This window comes from Oryctolagus cuniculus, chromosome 9 (assembly GCF_051225735.1).
Source record: "Oryctolagus cuniculus isolate XC-2025 breed Fujian yellow rabbit chromosome 9, ASM5122573v1, whole genome shotgun sequence".
Taxonomy (NCBI): domain Eukaryota; kingdom Metazoa; phylum Chordata; class Mammalia; order Lagomorpha; family Leporidae; genus Oryctolagus; species Oryctolagus cuniculus.
Genome location: NC_142875.1, coordinates 72,663,795 through 72,688,321, shown reverse-complemented (window position 1 = coordinate 72,688,321; position 24,527 = coordinate 72,663,795). Strand labels below are relative to the sequence as shown.

Genomic DNA, 24,527 nt, shown 5'->3' with positions numbered 1-24,527 from the left:
GAAAGAACAGGCCATCAAAGAAGGAGGTATCTTTCTCTGAAGGGAGGAGAGAACTTCCACTTTGACTATGACCTTGTCTAAATAAGGTCAGAGTCTGTGAACTCAAAAGGCTTCCATAGCCTTGGCAGATCATGCCAAGAGCCTTGGGTGATTACTGATGTTATAAATAAGAGTGTCAATTGTTAAATCAACAACAGGAGTCACTGTGCACTTACTCCCCATGTAGCATCTCTGTCCTTAATGTGTTGTACTATGCAAATTAACGGTAAAACTAGTATTCAAACAGTACTTTATACTTTGTGTATCTGTATGGTTGCAAACTGTTGAAATCTTTCCTTAGTATATACTAAGTTGATCTTCTGTATATAAAGATAATTGAAAATGAATCTTGATGAAGAATGGGAAGGGGGAGGGAGTGGGAGATGGGATGGTTGCAGGTGGGAGGGAGGTTATGGGGGAAGAGTCGCTGTAATCCAAAAGCTGTACTTTCGAAATTTATATTTATTAAATAAAAGTTTTTTAAAAAAGAATAAAACAGTCTGACAGTTTCTTAAAAAGAATACACCTGGGAACGGCACTATGGCATAGCAGGTAAAGCTGCAGCCTGTGGTGCCAGCATCACATATGGGCATGGGATCCAGTCTCAGCTGCTCCACTTCCAATCCATCTCCCTGCTGATGCACCTAGGAAAGCAGTGGAAGATGGCCCAAGTGCTTGGGCCCCTACACCCATGTAGGAGATCCAGAAGAAGCTCCTGGCTCCTGGCTTTTGACTGGTTCAGCTTTGTCCATTGCAGCCATTTGGGAAGTGAACCAGCAGATGGAAGAGCTCACTCTCTGTCTCCCCCACCACCCTCTCTCTCTCTCTTACTAACTCTGCTGTTCAAATAAATAAATCTTTAAAAATCAATTAATAATTTTTTTAAAGATTTATTTTACTTGAAAGTCACAGTTACACAGAGAGAGGAGAGGCAGAGGCAGAGGTAGGGTGGGAGAGGGAGAGAGGGAGAGAAATAGAGAGAGAGAGAAAGAGAGAGAGAGGTCTTCCATCCGCTGGTTCACTCCCCAGATGGTTGCAATGACCAGAGCTGCGCTGATCTGGAGCCAGGAGCCTCTTCCGGGTCTCCCACGTGGGTACAGGAGCCCATGGACTTGGGCCATCCTCTACTGCTTTCCCAGGCCACAGCAGAGAGCTGGACTGGAAGTGGAGCAGCTGCATCTCAAACCGGTGCTCATTTGGGATGCCGGCACTGCAGGTGATGGCTTCACCCACTACGCCATAGCACCGACCCCAATAAATTTTTTTTTTTAAAATACACCTATCTAGGGCAGGCATTTGACACACTGGTTAAGACTGCTCCATTTCAAATTGAGGTTCTTAGGTTCAAGTTCTGGCTTTGTTCCTATTACAGCTTCTTGCTAATATACACCCTAGGAGGCATCAGATGACGACTCAAATACTTGGGTTCCTCTTATCCAAGTGGGAGACATGGATTGAGTTCCTGGCTCCTGGCTTTGGCTATTACAGGCATTTAGGGGGTAAGCCAATGAATGAGAGCCTTCTCTCTCTGTTTCTTAAAAAATAAGGAAGACACCTATCATTCAACATAGTCATTTTCTCTTGATGTTTAACCAAGAGAAAATATAACAAATGTCCACATGAAAGTTCCTAGATGCTTTACTTCTAACAGCCAAACACGGATTCTAAGTTGTTTTTTGTTTTTTTTAAAAAAATATTTTATTTTATTTTATTTTATTTTATTTATTTGAAAGACAGAGTTACAGAGAGTCAGAGGCAGAGAGAGAGAGAGAGAGAGAGAGAGGTCTTCCATGAGCTGGTTCACTCCCCCAAATGACTGCAACGGCCAGAGCTGAGCTGATCTGAAGCCAGGAGCCAGGAGCTTCTTCCGGGTCTCCCACACCGGTGCAGGGGCTCAAAGAGCTAGGCCATCTTCCACTGCTTTCCTAGGTGCATCAGCAGGGAGATGGATTGGAAGTGGAGCAGCTTAGGCCGGCGCCGCGGCTCAATAGGCTAATCCTCCGCCTTGTGGCACCAGCACACCGGGTTCTAGTCCCGGTAAGGGCGCTGGATTCTGTCCCGGTTGCCCCTCTTCCAGTCCAGCTCTCAGCTGTAGCCCAGGAGGGCAGTGTAGGATGGCCCAAGTCCTTGGGCCCTGCAACCGCATGGGAGACCAGGAGAAGCACCTGGCTCCTGGCTTTGGATCAGCGCGGTGCGCCAGCCGCAATGACCATTGGAGGGTGAACCAACGGCAAAAGGAATACCTTTCTCTCTGTCTCTTTCTCTCTCATTGTCCACTGTGCCTGTCAAAAAAAAAAAAAAAAAAAAAAAAGGAAGTGGAGCAGCTGGGACACAAACTGGCACCCATATGGGATGCTGGCACTGCAGGCCACAGCTTTAACCCACTGCACCACAGTGACGGCCCCATGGGTTCTAATTTGCAAACAACTCAAATGTCCATTAACAGGTAAGCAGACAAGGCCGGCGCCGCGGCTCAGTAGGCTAATCCTCTGCCTAGTGGCGCCAGCACACGGGGTTCTAGTCCCAGTCGGGGCGCCGGATTCTGTCCCGGTTGCCCCTCTTCCAGGCCAGCTCTCTGCTGTGGCCCGGGAGTGCAGTGGAGGATGGCCCAAGTGCTTGGGCCCTGCACCCCATGGGAGACCAGGAGAAGCACCTGGCTCCTGCCATCGGATCAGCGCGTGAGCCGGCCGCAGCGGCCATTGGAGGGTTAACCAACGGCAAAGGAAGACCTTTCTCTCTGTTTCTCTCTCTCTCACTGTCCACTCTGCCTGTCAAAAAAAAAATTAAAAAAAAAATTAAAAAAAAAAACAGGTAAGCAGACAGAAAATGTTATATATTTATACAATATATGCTCCTCTTAAATAAAAATGAATTATTGCTACATGCAAGAACTTGAGTCTCAAATCACTGAGTGCAAGAAGGTGCAAAAATGTGCATACTGTATGATTTTATTTATATAAAATCCCGAGATGCAAACCATCTTTAGAAACAAAGTAGATCAATGGTTGGTTGCCTGGAGACTGGCACTGTAATGATGAATAACCTTGAAGTTACACTTTCATGTATATTCATACAAAATTTCTGGGTTGAAAGCATAGATCAGGTATGATTTATTCTGACTACCTCTTTATCCACTTTTGCCAAGTCTCCTAAAACAGCCAAACAAATAGCTCATTTATTCTTCTATCTAGGTAAGTCTTATTTTGCTTCTTCTGAAACTTTCTTTGAGCCTTTATGTAGCCACATCAACCTATGGACATTAAGTGTGTTGGCCTGATGTAGAGAAAAGATCACCCAGTTAGGGTTAACTGGATTTACAGAACAAACACAATCATCAAGCTAATTTAATTATCTTGATTGATTTTTGAGGGGGGGCTTGGTAGACACAGACCAACCTATGTCTCTATCACCATCACATTATTATCATTATTGTATTTAGTAATAGATGTAATCATTTACAAAATGTCTAATGTAGTGTCGGAACTGACCCTGACACTTATATTATCTCATTTAATCCTAAAATGTACATAGTAGCCACCCTTCCATAGGTGGAGACAGGGATATTCAGAGCTAAGAATGGCAGGATTTGAGTCTGAAATCAGATCTGCCCATGTCAAATCTTTTCCCAATAAGCTATACTGCTTATCATTTGTAGAGGACTCTACAAGATCAGTGAGGCTTGTGACTACATCCTTTGTGGCGGTAGTAGGAATTTAGTGAGGGATAAGATCCGGAATTCAAGGATGGAAAAACTCATTTATTCAGGTAATCAACAAAGGATTATTGAATACCAACTATATTTTGAGAGTTATCTTAGGTTGTAGGGAAATAGTAGCGCACAACTGCTAGATTTACGTTTCAATACTGTTACTATCATATTTAATTGGGAACAAAAGACAATTCTTTAGATTTATTGAAGTACAGCTTATTAAAATAGTACCTTCATTAAATTATCATAAATTTGGATTATTTTCCTCAGAGTATAAGCATTTGATGATACTCTATAAAATACATAAATCTTTAGTGCTTTTTGCCAGCTAATTTTAGTTTTTTATTTTGTTTTGTTTTTAAGGGTTATTTATTCAAAAGGCAGAGTTACATAGAGAGCAAGACAGACAGAGACAGAGACAGAGACAGAGAAATTCCATCCAATGGTTCACTCCTCAGATGGCCGAAATGGCCAGGGCTAGGCCAAGCTGAAGTTGGCAGCCTGAACTCCATCTGGTCTCCCAAGTGGGTGGCAGGGGCTTAAGCACTTGGGCTATCTTCTGGTGCCTTCCCAGGCACATTAGCAGAGAAGCGGAGCAGACAGGACTCCACCCAGTGCCCATATGGGATGTCGGCATTGCAAGCAGCAGCTTGACTCACTGCACCACAACACCGGCCCCTAATTTCAGTTTTAATAAAAAGTTATCTGGCTCCTTGAGGAACTCAAGGCTGATCATTCAGTGGACATAGCAGATACCCTGACCACAAATTCCTTTTTAGGGCAACTAGAACAGATGTCACTTGAATAGGGTGGAGGCGATTCATTCTGTATGCCTGTGCAATGTGTATTTCCTTCTAATCACACGCAGCACAGTGCAGGTTTCACAACACAAGAAAGGGGTGTTCCTTTACCTTCAGTTCAAACAAACATTAGCTAATTTAATCTAGGAATACATATTTTACAGCTCAGTTTGTTCCCAAAAAATGGATTTAAGATAACTAATTCCTGGGGGCCGGCACAGTGGCATAGCAGGTAAAGCTGCTGCCTGTGATGCCAGCATCCCATATGGGTGCCAGTACGAATCCCGGCTGCTCCACTTCCAATCTAGCTCTCTGCTATGGCCTGGGAAAGCAGTAGAAGATGGCCCAAGTCCTTGGACCCCTGCACTTGCATTGGAGACCTGGAGGAGGCTCCTGTCTCCTGGCTTTAGATAGGCACAGCTCCGGCTATTAGGGCCAACTGGGGAGTAAACCAGTGGATGGAAGATTTCTCTTTCTCTCTCTGCCTCTCCTACTCTCTGTAACTCTTTCAAGTAAGTAACAATAATAAAAAAAGATAACTAATTCTTATTATTTAAAAGTATTTGGCTAGGTGCTTCAGGATATACAAATATGAATAAGATCTAGCCCCTAATATCAAGGAGTCTGACTTTGATGTTTATGTAAGAAGCTGGTAATAAGATTAAATGAGGGGCCGGTGCCGTGGCATAGCGGGTAAAGCCGCCGTCTGCAGTGCCAGCATCCCACATGGGTGTCAGTTCGAGTCCTGGCTGCTCTACTTCTGATCCAGCTCTCTGTCATGGCCTAGGAAAGCACTGGAGGATGTCCCAAGTTCTTGGGCCCCTGCACCCACATGGAGACCTGGAGGAAGCTCCTGGCTTCTGGGTTCGGATCAGCACAGCTCCAGTCATTGCAGCCATCTGGGGAGTAAACCAGGAAATGGAAGTCTGCCTGTCTGTCTGTCTCTCTCTCTTCCTCTCTACCTCTGCCACTCTGTGGCTCTGCCTTCCAAATAAATAAATATTTAAAAAAAAAAGATTAAATGAGCCATTGGAGGCTGGCTAGGAACCTAATAACATATATTATTTCTACCAAGATCCATAAAGCTAACTTTCATTCTTTTTTTAAGAGAGATTTATTTATTTGAAAGGCAGAATGACAGAGAGAGAAGGAGACACAGAAAGATCTTCAATCTACTGGTTCACTTCCCAAATGACCACAAGGGTCAGGTCCAGATCAGACCTAAGCCAGGAACCAAGAACTCCATCCTGGTCTCCCACATGGGATGCAGGGGCCCAAGTACTTGGGTCATTTTCTGCTGCTTCCCCAGGCACATTAGCAGGAAGCTGGATGTGGAGTGGAGCCAGCAGGACTTGAACCAGTGCTCCAATATGGGATGCTGGCACGGCATGCTTAACCTGCCATGCTGCAATGCCAGTCCTACTTCTAGTCTTCAGGAATACCTATTGCTTATAAGCTGGAGACCTTCATTTACCTTATTCATAAGCCAAATTTAATGTTAATCAAGAGGGCACTCTTTCTCTTTTAGACTTGAAATGGCAAATGTGAAGGATTTGACTTCCTACCCAAACAAGAAAAGGTGACAAAGACTAACCAAGTGTTCAGAAAAACACACTAAAAGTCTACTAAATACATTTCCCCAGTTGTTCTTCCCATCTCCTGAACAATCACTAAATCACTGCAATAAGCTAGCTCTGTGAATGCTGCCCCCTTTTCTAGGTCATAAGCTGACTAAAAGCAGGAACCCCAGCTTCCTTGTCTTCATGTAACAGCACAGAGTTGCACTGCAAATGCTAGGTATTTATTCAAGTTCTAATCCAAAAAAGAGTAGTCACTCTCTACCTCTCACTCATGAGGCTGATGGTGCTTGCCTCCCACTGTCTCAGAGAATGCAACATTTCAAAGGGGAAAGCTGGCCAGGACTAGCAATGTCAACAACTACATTCATAAGCAGAATCCAGGCCACAGCAAGACAGAATATTAAAATACTCAACTCTGATGCAACCAAAATGTTAAAGATTTCATAGAACATTCTTTGTATGTTTCTACAAACGAGAAATAGTGTTATTCTTTTCTTAACAAACCTGCTTCAGGTGCTTCTTCAGTAAGTGTCTTAGAGTCAAAAATATTAAGCCTCTTCCCCTTGAATAAATTTTTTCTAATACTAAAAAGAGAAAAAACATATCTTAGTGGAATATTTATAAAATATCAACAAAAATGTTTATAAGAAAAAATTTTACATGAAATATTCTATGTAGAAATTTAAAACAATTCCATTGACACACTAGACATTTTAGCTAAACTGCCACATGGTTAGAAGACTCATAAGTAAAACAGGAAACAGTGCACTTGAATTTCTGCTTCACAATACCACAAACCAGTTAAAGCACTTTACTTTTCTAAACACCTAAAGGAAAAGATTAATTTAAATTGCCCTAATTTTTTTATCTCTTTCATATTCAGGTTTTAGAAAGCTCAATCTGGAAAGCTGTAAAATATGCTAAAGTAGAAGCCATTGAAACTTAACATTTGTCTTTAAAATCTAAAAACACTGTAATGATTAATTACAAATTATAAAAAGTAATAAAAATTGATAGATAAAGTACTGTATTTTTAATTACTCAAATTAATGTCAGAGAGTTAATAGATAACTTTTCTTGGATATAATTCAATCAACTGCTTTATACATCAATTCGCTTATTTATTTGAACAAATACAAGGGTACTACAAAAGTTTGTGAGGGGTTCCAAGATGGCAGAATAGCGACAGGGTGGTCTGATTTAGGCTAAGCAAAATTAATATAAAAGAAGTGGAGAAAGCGTACTCTCAGGGTAAAGCCGCAGGGGAAGCTGCAGTGGGAGGTCCTGCAAAAGCACTAGAAACAGCCTGGACCTGTGTGGAAGCTGCAGATAAGGAGCAAGGAGCAATAAAACAAAAAACACAGCAGCTTGGATCTGGGGTAAAAAGTGCCAGCCCTGGCAAAACAGGTGAGATAGGATGGGCCTGCACTGCTGTTGATACAGCTGGCAGGAGAGCTTAGTGAACTACACTGTTTTTGAGTCCTGCCCAAGGCAACCGGGTGACTGCTCACTACTTCGGGGGAGGGGGGCGGGGTGGGAGATGCGGTGTCTTTCTCTCTCTCCCTTTCTCCCCCCTGCAACAGTGACCTGCAGCCAGCTGTGGAAGGTTGGTAGCATTTTTGGATATAACCAAGTAGCAGCTGCTCCAGCTTTTGAGCATGCATCCAGCAACTACTGAGGTCACCCTCCCCCCAGTCAGCTGGGGCAACCACGGCAGTTCAAAAGCAGCCGACAGGGATGGTCATCTGTGGGACCCTCCTATGCACCCAGCATAATTGTGAAGCGAGCTGCGCTGAGGCTGGCGCTGAAACCATTTATGATGAAAATTTTAAGCAAATTGGGTATAGAAGGAACATTCCTCAACACAATCAAAGCAATTTTTAACAAACCCACAGCCAGCATCCTACTGAATGGGGAAAGATTGGAGGCATTCCCAGTAAGACCGGGAACCAGACAAGGATGTCCACTCTCACCATTGCTGTTTAACATAGCCTTGAAAATTTTAGTCAGAGCCACCAGGCAAGAAAAAGAAATCAAAGATATAAATAGGGAAGGAAGAAGTCAAACTATCCCTATTTGCTGATGATGTACATGACTCTATATATAGGGAATCCCAAAGACTCCACAAAGAGAAAACTGGAACTCATAAAGAGTTTGGAACTCATAAAAGTAGCAGCATATAAAATCAATATACAAAAATCAATAGCCGTTGTATATACAGAAAATACCATAGCTGAGAAAGAACTTCTAAGATCAATCTCATTCATAATATCTACAAAAAAATTTAAATACCTTGCAATAAATTTAACCAAAGGATGTCAAATATCTCTATGATGAAAATTATAAAACATTAAAGAAATAGGGGCCAGCGCCGTGGATCACTCGGTTAATCCTCTGCCTGCAGCACCAGCGTCCCATATGGGCGCCGGGTTCTAGTCCCGGTTGTTCCTCTTCCAGTCCAGCTCTCTGCTGTGGCTTGGGAGGGCAGTGGAGGATGGCCCATGTGCTTGGGCCCCTGCACCACATGGGAGACCAGAAGAAGCACCTGGCTTCTGGCTTCGGATAGGCGCAGCGGCGGCTGTGGCGGCCATTTGGGGAGTGAACCAACAGAAGGAAGACCTTTCTCTCTGTCTCTCTCTCACTGCCTGTAACTCTACCTGTCAAATAAATAAATAATAATAAAAAATTAAAGAAACAGAAGATATAAAAAAGTGGAAAAATGTTCCATGTTTGTGGACTGGAAGAATCAACATCATCAAAATGTCCATACTACCAAAAGCAATTTATAGATTCAATGCAATCCCAATAAAAATATCAACAACATTCTTCTCAGATCTAGGATAAATGATGCGAAGATTCATATGGAAAACCAGAGACCCCAAATAGCTAAAGCATCTTAAAAAATAAAAACAAAGCTGGAAGCATCAAAATATCAGACCTCAAGACATACTACAGGGCAGTTATAATCAAAACAGCCTGGTACTGGCACAAAAACAGACGTATAGACCAATGGAGCGGAATAGAAATTACAGAAATTAATCCACATATAATCAACTTATCTTTGACAAAGGAGCAAAAAATCAACCTCTGGAGCCAACACAGTCTCCTCAACAAATGGTGCTGGGAAAATTGGATTTCTGCAGGCAGAAGTATGAAACAAGATCCCTTCTTTACACCTTACAGAAACCTAAATTTACGATGTGATACTATCAAATTGCTAGAGAACTCTGGGGAAACCCTATAAGACACTGACATAGGGAAAGACTTCTTGGAAAAGACCTCAGTAGCACAGGCAATCAAATTAACAAGTGGAATTACACCAAACTGAGAAGCTTCTGCATTGCAAAAGAAACACTCAGCAAAATGAAGAGGCAACTGACAGAATGGGAGAAAATATTTAAAAACTATGCAACTGATAAAAGACTGATCTCTAGTATCTATAAAGACCTCAAGCAAGTCAACAACTACAAAACAAACAATCTAGTCAAGAAATGGGCAAAGGACCTGAACAGACATTTTTCAAGAGAGGAAATCTAAATGGCCAATAGACACATGAGAAAATGCTCAGGATCATTAGCCATCAGGGAAATGCAAATCAAAATCACAATGTTTCACCTCATCTCCCTTAGAATGGCTCACGTACAGAAATCAACAAATGACAAATGCTGGCAAGGATGTGAGGAGAAGGGTACCCTAATTCAATGTTGGTGGGAATATAAACTGGTACAGCCACTATGGAAGATAGTATGGAGATACCTCAGAAAGCTGAATATAGGGGCCAGCACTGTGGTGTAGTGGGTAAAGCTGCTGCCTGCAGTGCCAGCATCCCATATGGGTGCTGGTTCAAGTCCCAGCTGCTCCACTTCCAATCCAGCTCTGTGCTATGGCCTGGGAAAGCAGTGGAAGATGGCCCAAGTCCTTGGGCCCCTGCACTTGGGTGGGAGACCTGGAAGCAGCTCTTGGCTTCTGAATGGCCCAGCTCTAGCCGTTGCGGCCAATTAGGGAGTGAACCAGCGGATGGAGGCCCTCTCTCTCTCTGCCTCTCCTTCTCTCTGTGTAACTCTTTCAAATAAAATAAATAAATATTAAAAAAAAAAAAAAAAAAACAGAAAGCTGAAATATAGACCTACCATATGACCCAGCCATCCCACTCCTGGGAATTTATCCAAAGGAAATGAAATCAGCATATGAAAGAGCAATCTATACCCCCATGTTCATTTCGGCTGAATTTACAACAGTTAAGATATGGAATCAAACCAGATGTCCATCAGCTGAAGACTGGATTAAAAAAAAAATTATGGTATATATACACTATGGATTACTACACAGCAGAAAAAAATGAAATCCTATCACTTGAAACAAAATGGAAGCATCTAGAAACCATTATACTTAGTGAAATAAGCCAGTCACAAAAAGACAAATACCATATGGTCACTCTGATCTGTGGTAACTAATGCCAGACTTAAAAGGTAATCTATAGGAGCGAAACTAATACCTTGAGATACAATGATTTTGAACAGCCCTTGCCTTGACTGTAGAGCAACAATGTTTTTCTTGTTTGTTTTTGTTCCTTTTCTTTTTTGTTCATGCTATTCGGTGAACTCTCTATATAGTATAGGGTTAATCTTATGAGTATAAAATTTGGGGAGTGAACCAATGGAAGGAAGACCTTTCTCTCTGTCTCTCCCTCTCACTGTCTGTAACTCTCTCAAATAAAAAATTAAAAAAAAATTAACTGAAAATTGATCTCTGTAAAAAAAAAAAAAAATTGAATGAATGGGGCTGTCACTGTGGTGCAGCAGATTATCACCCTGGCCTGAAGCACCGGCATCCCATATGGGCGCCAATTTGCATCCCGGCTGCTCCACTTTTGATCCAGCTCTCTGCTATGGCCTGGGAAAGTAGTAGAAGATGGCTCAAGTCCTTGGGCCCCTGCATCCATGTGGGAGACCCAGAAGAAGCTCCTGGCTCCTGGCTTCAGATTGGTGCAGCTCTGGCCTTTGTGGTCAATCGGGGAGTGAACCAGTGGATAGAGGACCTCTCTCTCTCTCTCTCTCTCTGTGTAACTCTGACTTTCAAATAAATAAATAAATCTTTTTAAAAAAATAAGAATGGTGGAAAAAGCTGCTATAATCCAAAAGTTGTACTTTGGAAATTTATATTTATTAAATAAAAGTTAAAAAAAAAAAGAACGGTAAAGGAAGAGGAAGGAGGAAGAAAGGAGGGAATATGGGTGGGAGGGAGGAAGGGAGGGAAAGGAAAAGAATCACTGTGTTCTCAAATTTGCATGTATTAAATACATAAAGTTGTATTCTTTAAACAAAATTTTTAAAAAATGCAAAAAAAAGAGTTCATGGTAATGGAATTAAAAGATGAGTTTATTTTGTTGGAAAAAAATTTTGAAATCCATGCATATGAGTATAATCACAGGTTAAAACCCAATCTATAAACTGTAGATTCTTCCATGGATCAAAATTTTTTCTGCTAAAGGAAACTAGAAAAAGTGAAAATTCAGGGAAAGTAATCTCAAGTCACGTAAGTTCTTCTTCAGCAGGTCTCCAAGTATTTGTTAACAAAGGCCTTTGTGCTCCAGAACCATCCTCAGTGCTTTGCATCCTTTTCTCTCTTCAGTATTTGATGGATATTTGGGAAACAGACTGATGGAAGCTCCTGTGTCCCAGTCACAGAATTAGTTAATGGCAGTGCCAAGACTCTGGGGGAGGCCAGCGTGACTCCTAAGCTAGCAGTCTGTGACTCAGGCCCCTCAGCTTCTAATAGAAGGTGTCAGTTTAGGTCTGGATTTTCTCGGGCTGTCCCCAATCCTACCTAAGTCATAAGATGAACAACTTGTTATTTCTTCATTGCTTCCCCCTTAGTCCCCTGTGGTTAGATTTTTTTTTTAATATTTTATTTATTTATTTGAGAGGTAGGGCCACTGACAGAGAGAGGGACAGAGAGAAAGGCCCTCAATCCACCAGCTCACTCCCCAGATGGTCGCAATGACCAGAGCTGGGCTAATCTGAGCCAGGAGCTGGGCTAATCTGAGCCAGGAGCCAGGAACTTCTTCCGGGTCTCCCACACAGGTGCTGGTGTCCAAGCACTTGGGGCATCCTCCACTACATTCCCAGGCCATAGCAGAGAGCTGGATTGGAAGAGGAGCAGCCGGGACACACACCGGTCCCCACATGGACCAGTGTGTGCAGGCTACAGCATTAGCATGCTGAGCCACAGTACTGGCTCCCTGTTTTTTTTTTTTTTTTTTTTTTTATTTTTTATTTTTTATTTATTTATTTATTTATTTTTTTGACAGGCAGAGTGGACAGTGAGAGAGAAAGACAGAGAGAAAGGTCTTCCTTTGCCATTGGTTCACCCTCCAATGGCTGCCGCGGCCGGCGCGCTGCGGCCGGCGCACCGCGCTGATCCGATGGCAGGAGCCAGGAGCCAGGTGCTTTTCCTGGTCTCCCATGGGGTGCAGGGCCCAAGCACCTGGGCCATCCTCCACTGCACTCCCTGGCCACAGCAGAGAGCTGGCCTGGAAGAGGGGCAACCGGGACAGAATCCGGCTCCCCAACCGGGACTAGAATCCGGTGTGCCGGCGCCGCTAGGCGGAGGATTAGCCTAGTGAGCCACGGCGCCGGCCTCCCTGTGGTTTTAAACTGTGATCATAAGCACAGAAACCTCTCTTTAGCTTCTCCCTTGCTGCTTCCTAATTTTTAATGGCAGCTAATAGCATCAGAAGCCAGGTTACAACATGGCATTTTCAAGAAGTCACATGCAATTATGGTAAGAAGACAGAATCAGCTAAATATGCTTGAGGATTAACTGATTCAATTAAATGGTCTTAAGTAAAACCCTAAGTACATTTTCTATTTTATTTGATAATACATCATAGGTAATAAGTCATTTTAACTTAGTTATTCAAATAATAATCTAAAGTCATTATAACCTCCTGAATGTCCTGTGTCGATTGTTGTCAACCTTTTCCAATCATCCTGTACAAATCTGTAATTTAACACCCAGAAAGAGCGAAGTCATGCTCCTGAGATGATGCTTAAAAAAAAAAAAAAAACCACAATGCACTGAAAATACTCCGATTATAAGCATATCCTCTTCCTAATGACAAGATCTGGTTCCTCCACCCCAATCACATTTTTTGGGCTTACAGTAAAAAAAGAACAGAAACTTCACATAAATACAGAACAACTTCTAATTATAAAGTAACTATGTAAGGCATGGTTTAGCATTTTTAAGGTATGAGGAAAGATGATCATTTATAGTGATATAAAGGGTAAATAAATATTCAGTGTTACAAACATATTCAGAATGAAAAATAATGCTTCTTATAAAAATGTTCAATTGTTCAGAATTCAGTCAGTTTTATTTATTCTAAATCAGCGTACCACTATTTAGCAGGCACAGATGTGAGGCAGGGCCCATATAAAAAAAATGCAGAACTGTTAAATTCAGAACACTTTCCTGCTCCAGGAAATAGTCCATGGAGAGTATGGAGACAGATGTCAATGCTCAGGTACCTATCAGCAATGATATGTACACACAGTAAGTTGATCTACAGGTAACATTCAAACGAAGTACACAAACAAAACAACACACTGCAAAGCCTGAGTACCTTTTTCTAAGATCAGTAGTCTTCTGGTCAAGGGAACTGTCAGATCCTTCGTCAAACTGAATCTGATGCTCTGGTCTTATATGAACTCTAGCTGTAGCAGGTCTGGCAACTTTCATATCTGAAATTATGTTCCTGAAACTGAAATAATAAAAAGGTCAAGTGCATTAAAAATGTTAGCTAAGGACAGTAATAAACTTTCTTAAATTGCAGACTCATATTACTTAATTCTTATTGTACTTTTATGTGCTCAAACAGAACAGGTTTAAATTTTTTAAAAAATGACTTATTAACATTCACATACCAGAGATCATTAGGATTTTTTTTAAAAAGATTTATTTGTTTGAAAGTCAGAGTTACACAGAGAGGAGAGGCAGAGAGAGAGAAGTCTTCCATCCAATGGTCCACTCCCCAGTTGGCCGCAGTGGCCAGAGCTCTGCTGACCTGAAGCCAGGAACCAGCAGCTTTCTCTAGGTCTCCCCCATGGGTGCAGGGGCCCAAGCACTTGGCCATCTTCCATTGCTTTCCCAGGCCATAGCAGAGAGCTGGATCAGAAGTGGAGCATCCAGGTCTCAAAGAAGCACCCATATAGGATGCTGGAGCCTCAGGTCAGGGCATTAACCTGCTGTGCCACAGTGCCGGCCCTGACCATTAGAATTTATGTTCTTCAGGTCTTAATTTAAAACATAAATTGAGGGCCAGAGTTGTGTAGTAGTGAGTTAAGCTGTAGTGTGCAATGCTAGCATCCTATTCCGATGCTGATTCGAGTGCCAGTAGCTCCACTTCTAACCTAGCTTCCTGCTAATGTGCCTGGGAAGATAGAAGAAAATGTTCCAAGTATATGGGACTCTGCCACCCGCATGGGAGACTGAGATGGACTTCCTGGCTCCTGGTTTCAGTCTGGCCCAGCCTTTGCTATTATGGCCCTTTGGAGAGTGAACCAGCAGATGGTTCTCTCTCTTCCTTTCTGTCACTCTGCCTTTGGGGAAAAAAAATGTCTTGAACTGGATGGAGCTTATTTTTTTTTTTTTTTTTTTTGACAGGCAGAGTGGACAGTGAGAGAGAGAGACAGAGAGAAAGGTCTTCCTTTGCCGTTGGTTCACCCTCCAATGGCCGCTGCGGCCGGCTCACGCGCTGATCCGATGGCAGGAGTCAGGTACTTATCCTGGTCTCCCATGGGGTGCAGGGCCCAAGGACCTGGGCCATCCTCCACTGCACTCCCTGGCCACAGCAGAGAGCTGGCCTGGAAGAGGGGCAACCGGGACAGAATCCGGCACCCCGACCAGGACTAGAACCCGGTGTGCCGGCGCCGCAAGGCAGAGGATTAGCCTAGTGAGCCACGGTGCCGGCCTGGATGGAGCTTATTAAAAAAACAAAACCTAAGTTGTCATTATGAAAAATTATTTGCCAGTGCCGCGGCTCAATAGGCTAATCCTCTACCTAGTGGCGCTGGGACACCTGGTTCTGTCCCGGTTGCCCCTCTTCCAGGCCAGCTCTCTGCTGTGGCCCGGGAGTGCAGTGGAGGATGGCCCAAGTGCTTGGGCCCTGCACCCCATGGGAGACCAGGAGAAGCACCTGGCTCCTGCCTTCGGATCAGTGCGGTGCGCCAGCCGCAGTGCGCCGGCCGTGGCGGCCACTGGAGGGTGAACCAACGGCAAAAGGAAGACCTTTCTCTCTGTCTCTCTCTCTCACTATCCACTCTGCCTGTCAAAAAAAAAAAAAAAAGAAAAAGAAAAATTATCAAACAACCAGAGAAGCTGATAGGAAAGCCAATCATTATCTGTGTATCACCTAGATTCCTCACTAAACTAAAATAAAATCTAGCCACACTTACCTGTTGCCTTACATTTGTTCAACACAAACAAAATGAGTCACTGAACTGACGCTTCAGCTACCTATATGTTTTCCTTTAAAGATTTACTTATTTTTGTTTAAAATGCAGAGTTACAGAGAGAGAAAGAGAGGGAGAGAGATTCTATTTGTTGGTTCACTCCCCAAATAGTGGCATCAGTCAGAGCTGGGCCAGGCCAAAGCCAGGAGCCTGGAAATCCATTCTGTTCTCCTACATGGGTGGCAAGGGTTGAAGTACTCGGGCCATCTCCCACTGCTTTTGTTAGGCCATTAGCAGGTAGCTGGATTGGAATGGAGCAGTAGACTTGAACAGGTGCCCACATGGGACACTGGCATTGCAGGCAGCAGCTTAACCTGCTACACCACAATGCTGGCCCCTCTATGTTTTCTTTTAGCTTCCTGAGGTAAATCTAGCACAAACACTCATTGGGAAGGACTGATCTGGATTACTCTCCAAAGTAGTGCCACCATTTTTTACATTTGGGCAGCAAATGTATAGCACAATGTAACTTAATATAACCTGGTAGAATTGAGTGGTAAACAGTGCATCTGGAAAAATGTTAGCTCACACACAGGAACAAAAGGAAAAAGAGAAGTAAACGGGCTTAGAGATTACCATAGTGTGTATAAAACCAGGATTTTAGGGGCAAGTGATGTGGCATAGCAGGTAAAGCCACCGCCTGCAGTGGCAGCATTCCATATGGGCACAAGTTCAAGTCCCGGCTACTCCACTTCTGATCCAGCTCTCTGCTATGGCCTTGGAAAGCAGTAGAAGATGGCCCAAGTCTTTGGGTCCCTGCACCCACGTGGGAGACTCAGAAGGAGCTCCTGGCTCCAGGCTTTGGATCAGCCCAGCTCTGGCCATTGTGGCCATTTGGGGGAATGAATGACCGGATAGAAGACTTTCTTTTTCTCTCTGCCTCTGCCTCTCTGTAACTCTGCCTTTTAAATAAATAAATAAATCTTAACAAAAATAAATAAATAAATAAATAAAAAATACAAGCAGGATTTTATCTAACCAAAAAAATTAATCTTCTCAAAATGGCTATCATGTTGTTTCTTACTTATTTTTAATAATAATTACTTAATCTAACATTTCTTTTTTGAGGACAAGAAGTTGTAACACTTCCTAAAACAAGTTTAACCATTTGATTGATCTTTTTAAAGCTATTATCTTGGGGCCGGCGCTGTGGTGTAGCAGGTAGAGCCGCTGTCTGCGGTGCCAGCATCCCATATAGGCACGGGTTTGAGTCCCAGTTGCTCCACTTCCTATCTAGCCCTCTGTTAATGCCTGGGAAAGCAGTAGAAGATGGCCCAAGTCCTTGGGCCCCTGTCCCCACGTGGGAGACCTGGAAGAAGCTCTTGCCTCCGAACCGGTGCAGCTCTGGCCATCGCAGCCACCTGGGGAGTGAGCCAGAGGATGGAATACCCCTCCCTATCCCTCTCTCTCTCTGATGAAAGACCCCCTCCCTCCCTCCCGCTCTCTCTCTCTCTGCCTCTGCTTCTCTGTAACTCTGCCTTTCACATCAATACATAAAATCCTAAAAAAAAAAAAAGCTATAATCTTACTTAAGATACAAGTTTTTTTAAAAATCAAATGGCTAAAATTCCATTTATGAAGTACATTATATATAAATGTACATATTATGTATACCACTGACAAGAAATCACCTATCTTGAGATGTAAATCTTACAGACAACACTCTGTGATTCACTGACCTAATTTTAGGCCTCTGTCGGTCCTTCTGTGCCCACGAGGCTTCCTCATGCTGCTGGAGCTGCCTGAGCAGGTCTGACTTGGTCTTCTGCTTGTCAAAAGGGAGAGAATCTGCCACAGCAGTCGCAGCTGCCACCAACTCAGGACTCAGAGGCTTATCTCTGAAAGAGATAATTAGCAAAGGCTTATTACTGTGTTGTACCATTGCCACAGATGAAAAAGGGTTGATTGCATGATTTTGTTTACTTCGCATGTTTTAAATTTTCCATAAGAAAAAGCTTTTAAAAAACTACTCCCAAGTAAATTGGAGTAAGTTAATAGAAAATAATCCAGAAATAAAAAAAAGATTTATAACTTTTCAACCCTCTTTGAATTGCCATCTTTTTAAATATTCATAACTTTTCATATAAGGGGGATGAATTTCATGTATTTCACATGTACAGTGTTAAGAACAGAATACTTCCCACCTTACCCTCCCTCAGTCCCAGCCTCCCTTCCTTTTTTAGAAATGCCACCTTCAGTGGGATTCAAATTGTATATTATTATACCTGTCTTTCTCTGTCATGGTCTATTATTATTATTATTATTATCTAACACGTAAATTAAAGTTCCCAAACACCTGAAGTTGTTGGATAAAGACTGCAAGGATTTTGCCAAGATATGGAAGATCCAAATTCTGATAGAAATAAAAGAAAAATAGAAAAGGGAAATACAGCAATTAAAAAGAAATGCTCTACTTTCAAAACTATTATCTGTGAATAAAGCTTAAACCTGTTCTAAGCTACTGTACTTCTTTCAAAAACTACTAGTGAAGTTCACTTTCAAATTTTAATACATGTATTTGATCAGAATATGCAAAGACCATTATAGATGAGCATTTTACAGAACCATGCATTCAATAAAATGGTTTCATAATTGGAAATGTTTTAACTAATAAAAATTGTGGTTAAGCCTCTGCCATAAAAATAAGGTAACTGCTGGGGCCAGTGCTGTGGTGTAGCAGGTAAAGCTGTCGCCTGCAGGGCTGGCGTCCCATATGGGTGTCAGTTCGTATCCCGGCTGCTCCACTTCTGATCCAGCTCTCTGCTATGTCTTGGGAAAGCAGTAGAGAATGGCCCAAGTCCTTGGGCCACTGTGCCCGCGTGAGAGACCTGGAAGAAGCTCCTAGCTCCTGGCTTCAGATCAGTGCAGCTCCAGCCACTGCGGCAAATTGGGGAATGAACCGGCCAATGGAAGATCTCTCTTTCTCTGCCTCTCCTTCTCTTTCTGTATAACTCTGACTTTCAAATAAATAAATAAATAAATCTTTTTAAAAAATAAAAATATAACTGCCGGTCAGCATTGTGGTCCAGCAGGTTAAGCCACCACTTATGACAATGGCACATGTAGTGAGTGGACACCTAAATTAGCACAACTTTTTGGCAGATAATATGGTGACATAACCACACTCTATGCAAATATTTTGACCTAGCAATTCTGTTTCTAGAAATATCTGATGAAATAAACACATATGTGAAGTTTGAGGGATACTGTACACTACAGACTCAAAGCCTATGCAGTTCTAGCCCTTATTTCTGAAATAGAAATCATCTCTCAGATATGTGCATGCTCTTCTCCCTAATTTTATCTTAGGTCTTTGCTCTCTTAAAAGTAGTGCCTAGGCCGGCGCTTCAGGCCAGGGCTTTAACCCGCTGCGCCACAGCATCGGCCCCCTATTTATTTCTATAAACCTATATATATATATAATTGTTTTCTTGCTAAACAGAAGAATAGGTATCTATTACAGGTCCTCACTATCTGAATTAGCTTACTGTCTATCACCAAATTATACTTTCCCCAGGTACTTTTTAATATAGGTTAGAAACTATGAAGTTCCATAAAAATATTAAATCATTCTTGAAAACCAGAATTGATATTATCTATTTGTTCTGATAAGTCAGTGAGGGTTTCCTAAATCTACATACCTTATTTTTTGAATTGATTATGTCATCAAATCAAAATACATCTTTTTATATATCACTAAATCAAAACATTGCCATTTAAACTGTAACATGAAGCTAAGATATCACTGATTGCCTTTTAGAATGAATGAACCAATACTCAACAAACACAAGAAATTACATGGGATCTTTTAAAGTTCATGGAAAATGTGTACTAAGAAAAAACTATGCCTGGGTTACAAGGTTCTGGCACCAAAATAAACTTATCTTAATTCCATTTTTCCATGAACTTTCTAAGGTACCCTCAGAAAGGTACCCATTAAGGAAGCGCATAAGAAGCAGAAAATTACTGGCCAAGGGAACACATCTGCAAGTTATAATCCACATGCCACAACTCTATCCCAGAAAGAATTCCTAAAATGAAAAATGTCAAATTTAGCAAGTCCCTGACAAACATGAAGCTACCTTAAAATCAAGATGTAAGAATATCATTAACTAAAGTTCCAAGAGGCAACTAAATGGCAGTTAACAACATCAATGAATATGTAAGGGAACACGTGGAACTCTCAATTAGATCACTACTCTTCCTCTCCTCGATTATTAGAGTCCCTGTGTTTACAAGTTGATAGCTTTTCTTCATTAATTCAGATCTTCCTAAGTACTCTAATTAAAAATAGTTTTGGGGCCAGCGCTGTGGCATAGCAGGTAAAGCTACCCCTGCAGTGCCAGCATCCCATATGGACGACAGTATGAGTCCCAGCTGCTCCACTTCTGATTCAGCTCTCTGCTATGGCCTGGGAAAGCAGTGGAAGATAGCCCAAGTCCCTGGGCCCCTGCACCCACATGGGAGACCTGGAAAAAGCTCCTGGCTCCGGGTTTCAGAATGGCCCAGTTCTGGCCATTGTGGCCATTTGGAGAGTAAATGAGCAGATGGAAAACTTCTCTTTCTGCCTCTCTGTAACCCTGCCTTTCAAATAAATTAATAAATCTTTAAAAAAATAGTTTTAACTAACAGAAAAAGCTGAGGTTCCAAAGAATAACATTCAAATTGCAATTCACTTTACCTCTTCTTTGGGCCATCCTTTTTAGCTCTTTGAAGCTTGCCAATTACAGCCTCCTCACCTTCCAGAAACCTTCGGTTGGGTGGTTTTGTTGTCTGTACGTTCACTGTGCTTAATTCAACTTTCATATCCTTAATAATATCCAACAAGTCTTTTTTCGTGTTCTCCTTTGTTCTGTCAGAGCTCTCTGAATTCGTCTTGGAAATCTCGTCGCTGGAAACAGACTTTTCATCTTTTTTGCTGTTGGCTACATTATTCGTGCTGAAATATCTTTGGATATGAGTTTTTGCCCTAGAAGATGTATTAAAGAAAAAAATGAAAAATATAGTACAAAATAATAAAGCAATAAATCATAAAAATGCTTCTATGCATTTTCAAACTGTTTTTAATTCAAGCCCTTTCTATTTGCTTTTGTAATTATTATTAATGGACATAACACTGGCAATTTACCATTAGCATATCTTTAAGGGACTAACCTTGTGCTACATATTTTCTGAACACACTCTCATACCCACATCAGACAGGTATTATGCCCATTTTGCTGTAAGCAAACTGAAAACCAGAGGAGTAACTTGCCCATAGTCATGTGGTGCAGAGCTCACTGAGACATAAGCCCCACCAGTGTGCCACAAATGCAGATGGGTGTGCTGACACTGATCACCTGGTCTTTGGATGGCCAGGAGAAACCAGGGGCTGCTGGTGCTCCCAAGTCTGTTGCCTCTCTCTATTTATGCCAGAATTCAGTACAACTACCATTTTCCACGTGTTCCCTGACACAAAAAGGTTGGAAAACACTTGCCGTGGTTAATAAATGATAATTTATTATTCTCGAATCCAAATCTGACTGCCAAGTCCTCGTTCTTAACATGATACAATAATACCTCTTCAAAAAGGTCATAATGAAACAATATGGAAATAAAGAAATTTCAAGGCCGGTGCCACAGCTCACTAGGCTAATCCTCTGCCTTGTGGCACTGGCACACCAGGTTCTAGTCCCGGTCGGGGTGCCGGATTCTGTCCCGGTTGCCCCTCTTCCAGGCCAGCTCTCTGCTGCGGCCAGGGAGTGCAGTGGAGGATGGCCCAAGTGCTTGGGCCCTGCACCCCATGGGAGACCAGGATAAGCACCTGGCTCCTGCCATCGGATCAGCGCGGTGCGCCGGCTGCAGCGCGCCGGCCGTGGCGGCCATTGGAGGGTGAACCAACGGCAAAGGGAAGACCTTTCTCTCTGTCTCTCTCTCTCTGTCCACTCTGCCTGTCAAAAAAAAATTTTTTTTTTCAATCAATAAGAAGAAATAAGAAGAAATACCCTGAAAATAATTCCTTCTGCAGCTAGATATGGGCACCAGTTTGAGACCCAGCCGTTCCACTTCTGACCCAGCTCTCTGCTGTGGCCTGGGAAAGCAGTGGAGGATGGCCCAGGTCCTTGGGCACCTGTACCTGCTTGGGAGACCTGGAAGAAGCTCCTGGTTTCTGGCTTCCGATAGGCTCAGCTCTGGCCATTGCAGACATTTAGGGAGTGAACCAACAGATGGAAGACCTCTCTCTCTCTGCCTTTCAAATAAATAAATAATTAAGTCTTTAAAGAAAAAACACTCAATTGCTGTGATCAAACTCGACATTGGTTTGGTGTGCTGGGCCTGGGGTAGGTGTCCAGTCCAAATTCAGGGCCTACTGAAAAGTTTATTCAACAGTAAGCTAAGCTAAAATGGAACAGAAAAGAGAATACTCAGTGGCCAGGGCTGCCATTCTGCTCTTTGTAAAATACATTTATGAAAAAGAACATGAACGATGGCAGCTATTTCTGAACCATGTAAAAGACTGTGTAAGCAGTCCAAGTATCTAATTTTATTCTGTGAGATTAAAGCCCTTTTTTGGTATCATATTAAAAAACATTTAAAACTAACAAATGTGATATAATCTATAAGGTCATTCATTAAATATAGTGAATACTTTGCTCTGTGCCGGGCCCTCGAGGCACTGATGGTACACTGGTAAATAAGAATGTCATGGTCCCCACTTTCATGAAGTGCTTGTCAAGTGCAAAACCAATTCAAGAGCTCCTCTCACAATGATTTGCCATTTTCCACCATCTGTATGGAATGGACCTTCTACCACAAATTGATAGTTTTGTACTCTAAAAACTATGACACATTTAAAAACCTTTCTCAAATCTATTCCTCCACGATCGCCAACCACGCCAACACGCTCTCCACCACGCCACCAGCACCTCATCATGTCACATCTTACTAACTCTACCCGTGCAATGTTCTTCCTGCCTGCAGCTGATAATTGCAGTCCTGTTGCTACCAACCTGCTTCAGCGCTGTATGTACACAAATGGGCCCCAAACAGCCTCGCATGGAATATATGCAGAGTGACTGGGTTTTCATAGTCATGAGGCTCTTAGAGGATAAACAACAAAAGAAGTATGCTACCCACAACTCCTTTTTGTCCTGGCTAACTCCAACCAGTGGTCTCCATCAGCTGCAAGCACAAAGGTTACAGAATCTCTCCTACAATGGTTAGGAATCCCCATTTGCTTCCCCAGCAAGTACTTGTTATATAAATGGAGCACTCTGTGCCCGCCTCACGACTTGAGCTGTTCATTTTTCTTGAATTACCTACTCGGTGGAACTATATGGCCCAGGGGGTTCTTATTAGGGTGTTAACATCCTACTGACACACCATAAGCACTGTCAATCATGAACCAAAATATAAATGAAGGCGGCAGGACTGAGTCCATGAAAGGAGCCTTAGGAGGCGAAAATGAAACAGCTTCGTTTCTGGGATCCATTTAATAGGCTGAGAAAGGAATGGAGGACTGAAGCACGGCGTGGAGGGAAAAAAAAAAAAGCACCTGACAGCAGATGTTCCCCACGCGCCGCGACCTTGGATAAGTCATCTTATCTTTCTGGGATTTCTGTTTGATAGGATTTAACGCAACGGCTTCTAAGATCCTGCAGGTTCCAACAAGGACCCCAGGAAGCCGGAGAAGGTATGAGGGCGAGGATGGGGTTGCCTTAAGACTCGCGTGGCCAACAGCGCTGAAATACTGTACCTAACTGTTCCGGGCGGAGCAGCGAGCAGCACGACCGCAATCGCAGATGCCTCCGGGCTTCCACAGGACAAAGGGAGGCGGGTGAGGGGGCGAAGAGGCAGGAACGTCGAGACCCTAGGGAACATAGCCGACAGAGAAATTGAGCAGAGAGCACCCGGAATAGTGCGTCCGTCGCCAAACACTTCCCCCGTCCTACCTTCCGTTCCCCAGCCCTCGTCTTTCGTACTCCGGAGGGCAACAGAGTCCAGTAACTGTGTTCCGGCCTCATCCGGAGCTTTCAGAGGACTCCACCCTATAGGCTATTTTAGTCCCAGAGGTGGAGCCGGTGTCTGAGGTCAGGCAGGGTGAGCTGAGCTGGGCGGGACTGGTGAGCAAGCTGAGGGAGTAATCACTTGCGCAAAAACTGCTGAGCTAACCCTATTTTGCATTGCTTTGGGAGAAAAAGACCCGCAGAGTTCACTATGTTCTCAAAAGGCTTGGTGACCATCAAGGAGGTTTTTTTTAAAAATACGTTATGACAAGGTGACCGTAATGAACACAAATTTTCCCTTTTTGACATTCTAACTTTGTAACTAGCCTTAATCTGCAACTGTAAAGAAAATACATCCTCCTTTCTGTTTCATATTTTAATTAAAGCTAACCTCTGATCTTGGGCTAATCAGAAAGCCACCTGCCACAACCCAGCTGCTCCACTTCTGATCCAGCTCCCTGCTAATGTGCCTGGGAAAGCAGCAAAAGACGGCCCGAGTGCTTGGGTCCCTGCATCCACATGGAAAACCCAGAAGCTCCTGGCTCCTGGCTTCAGCCTGGTCCAGTCCTGGCCTTTGTGGCCATCTGGGAAGTGAACCAGCTCATGGAAGAGCTCCCTACCTCTCAACTCCGACTTTCAAATAAATAAATAGTTTTTTTAAAAAATGTAAAACCATAACCTGTGGGGTTACCCAGAGCAATCTTTATGAATGACAAAAATGATGCCTAAAAATGGAAAATGCTTTTCTTTCTCCAGTCATTTTCTCCCAGTGCCCACCTTGACATGCATTTTCTAGAAACAAAGCACCTTTTGGGACAAGGCTGCAAAGGAACTGAAATTGGTCCTGGTGCAGACGCATGACTTTGACCTAGATGTCTCATGGAATTCCGCATTAACTC

The 24,527-nt window shown here is 42.9% G+C and overlaps 1 protein-coding gene across 3 annotated transcripts in view; it reads right to left on the bottom strand.

The window, feature by feature from the left end:
- Positions 1 to 23,707, bottom strand: part of MRPS31 (mitochondrial ribosomal protein S31) — a 30,555-nt gene extending 6,848 nt beyond the window's left edge. For 2 of the 3 annotated variants that reach the window (XM_070048957.2, XM_089304224.1), the window contains exons 1-5: positions 23,379 to 23,560; positions 20,325 to 20,612; positions 17,323 to 17,481; positions 13,756 to 13,893; positions 6,633 to 6,712 (exon numbers count right to left, since the gene is read on the bottom strand). In XM_070048957.2, coding sequence (XP_069905058.1) covers positions 6,633 to 6,712; positions 13,756 to 13,893; positions 17,323 to 17,481; positions 20,325 to 20,612; positions 23,379 to 23,503 — 790 coding nt within the window. In that variant the 5' untranslated portion in view covers positions 23,504 to 23,560. The other variant, XM_089304225.1, reaches the window with a different exon arrangement.
- Positions 23,708 to 24,527: the final 820 nt, after the last annotated feature.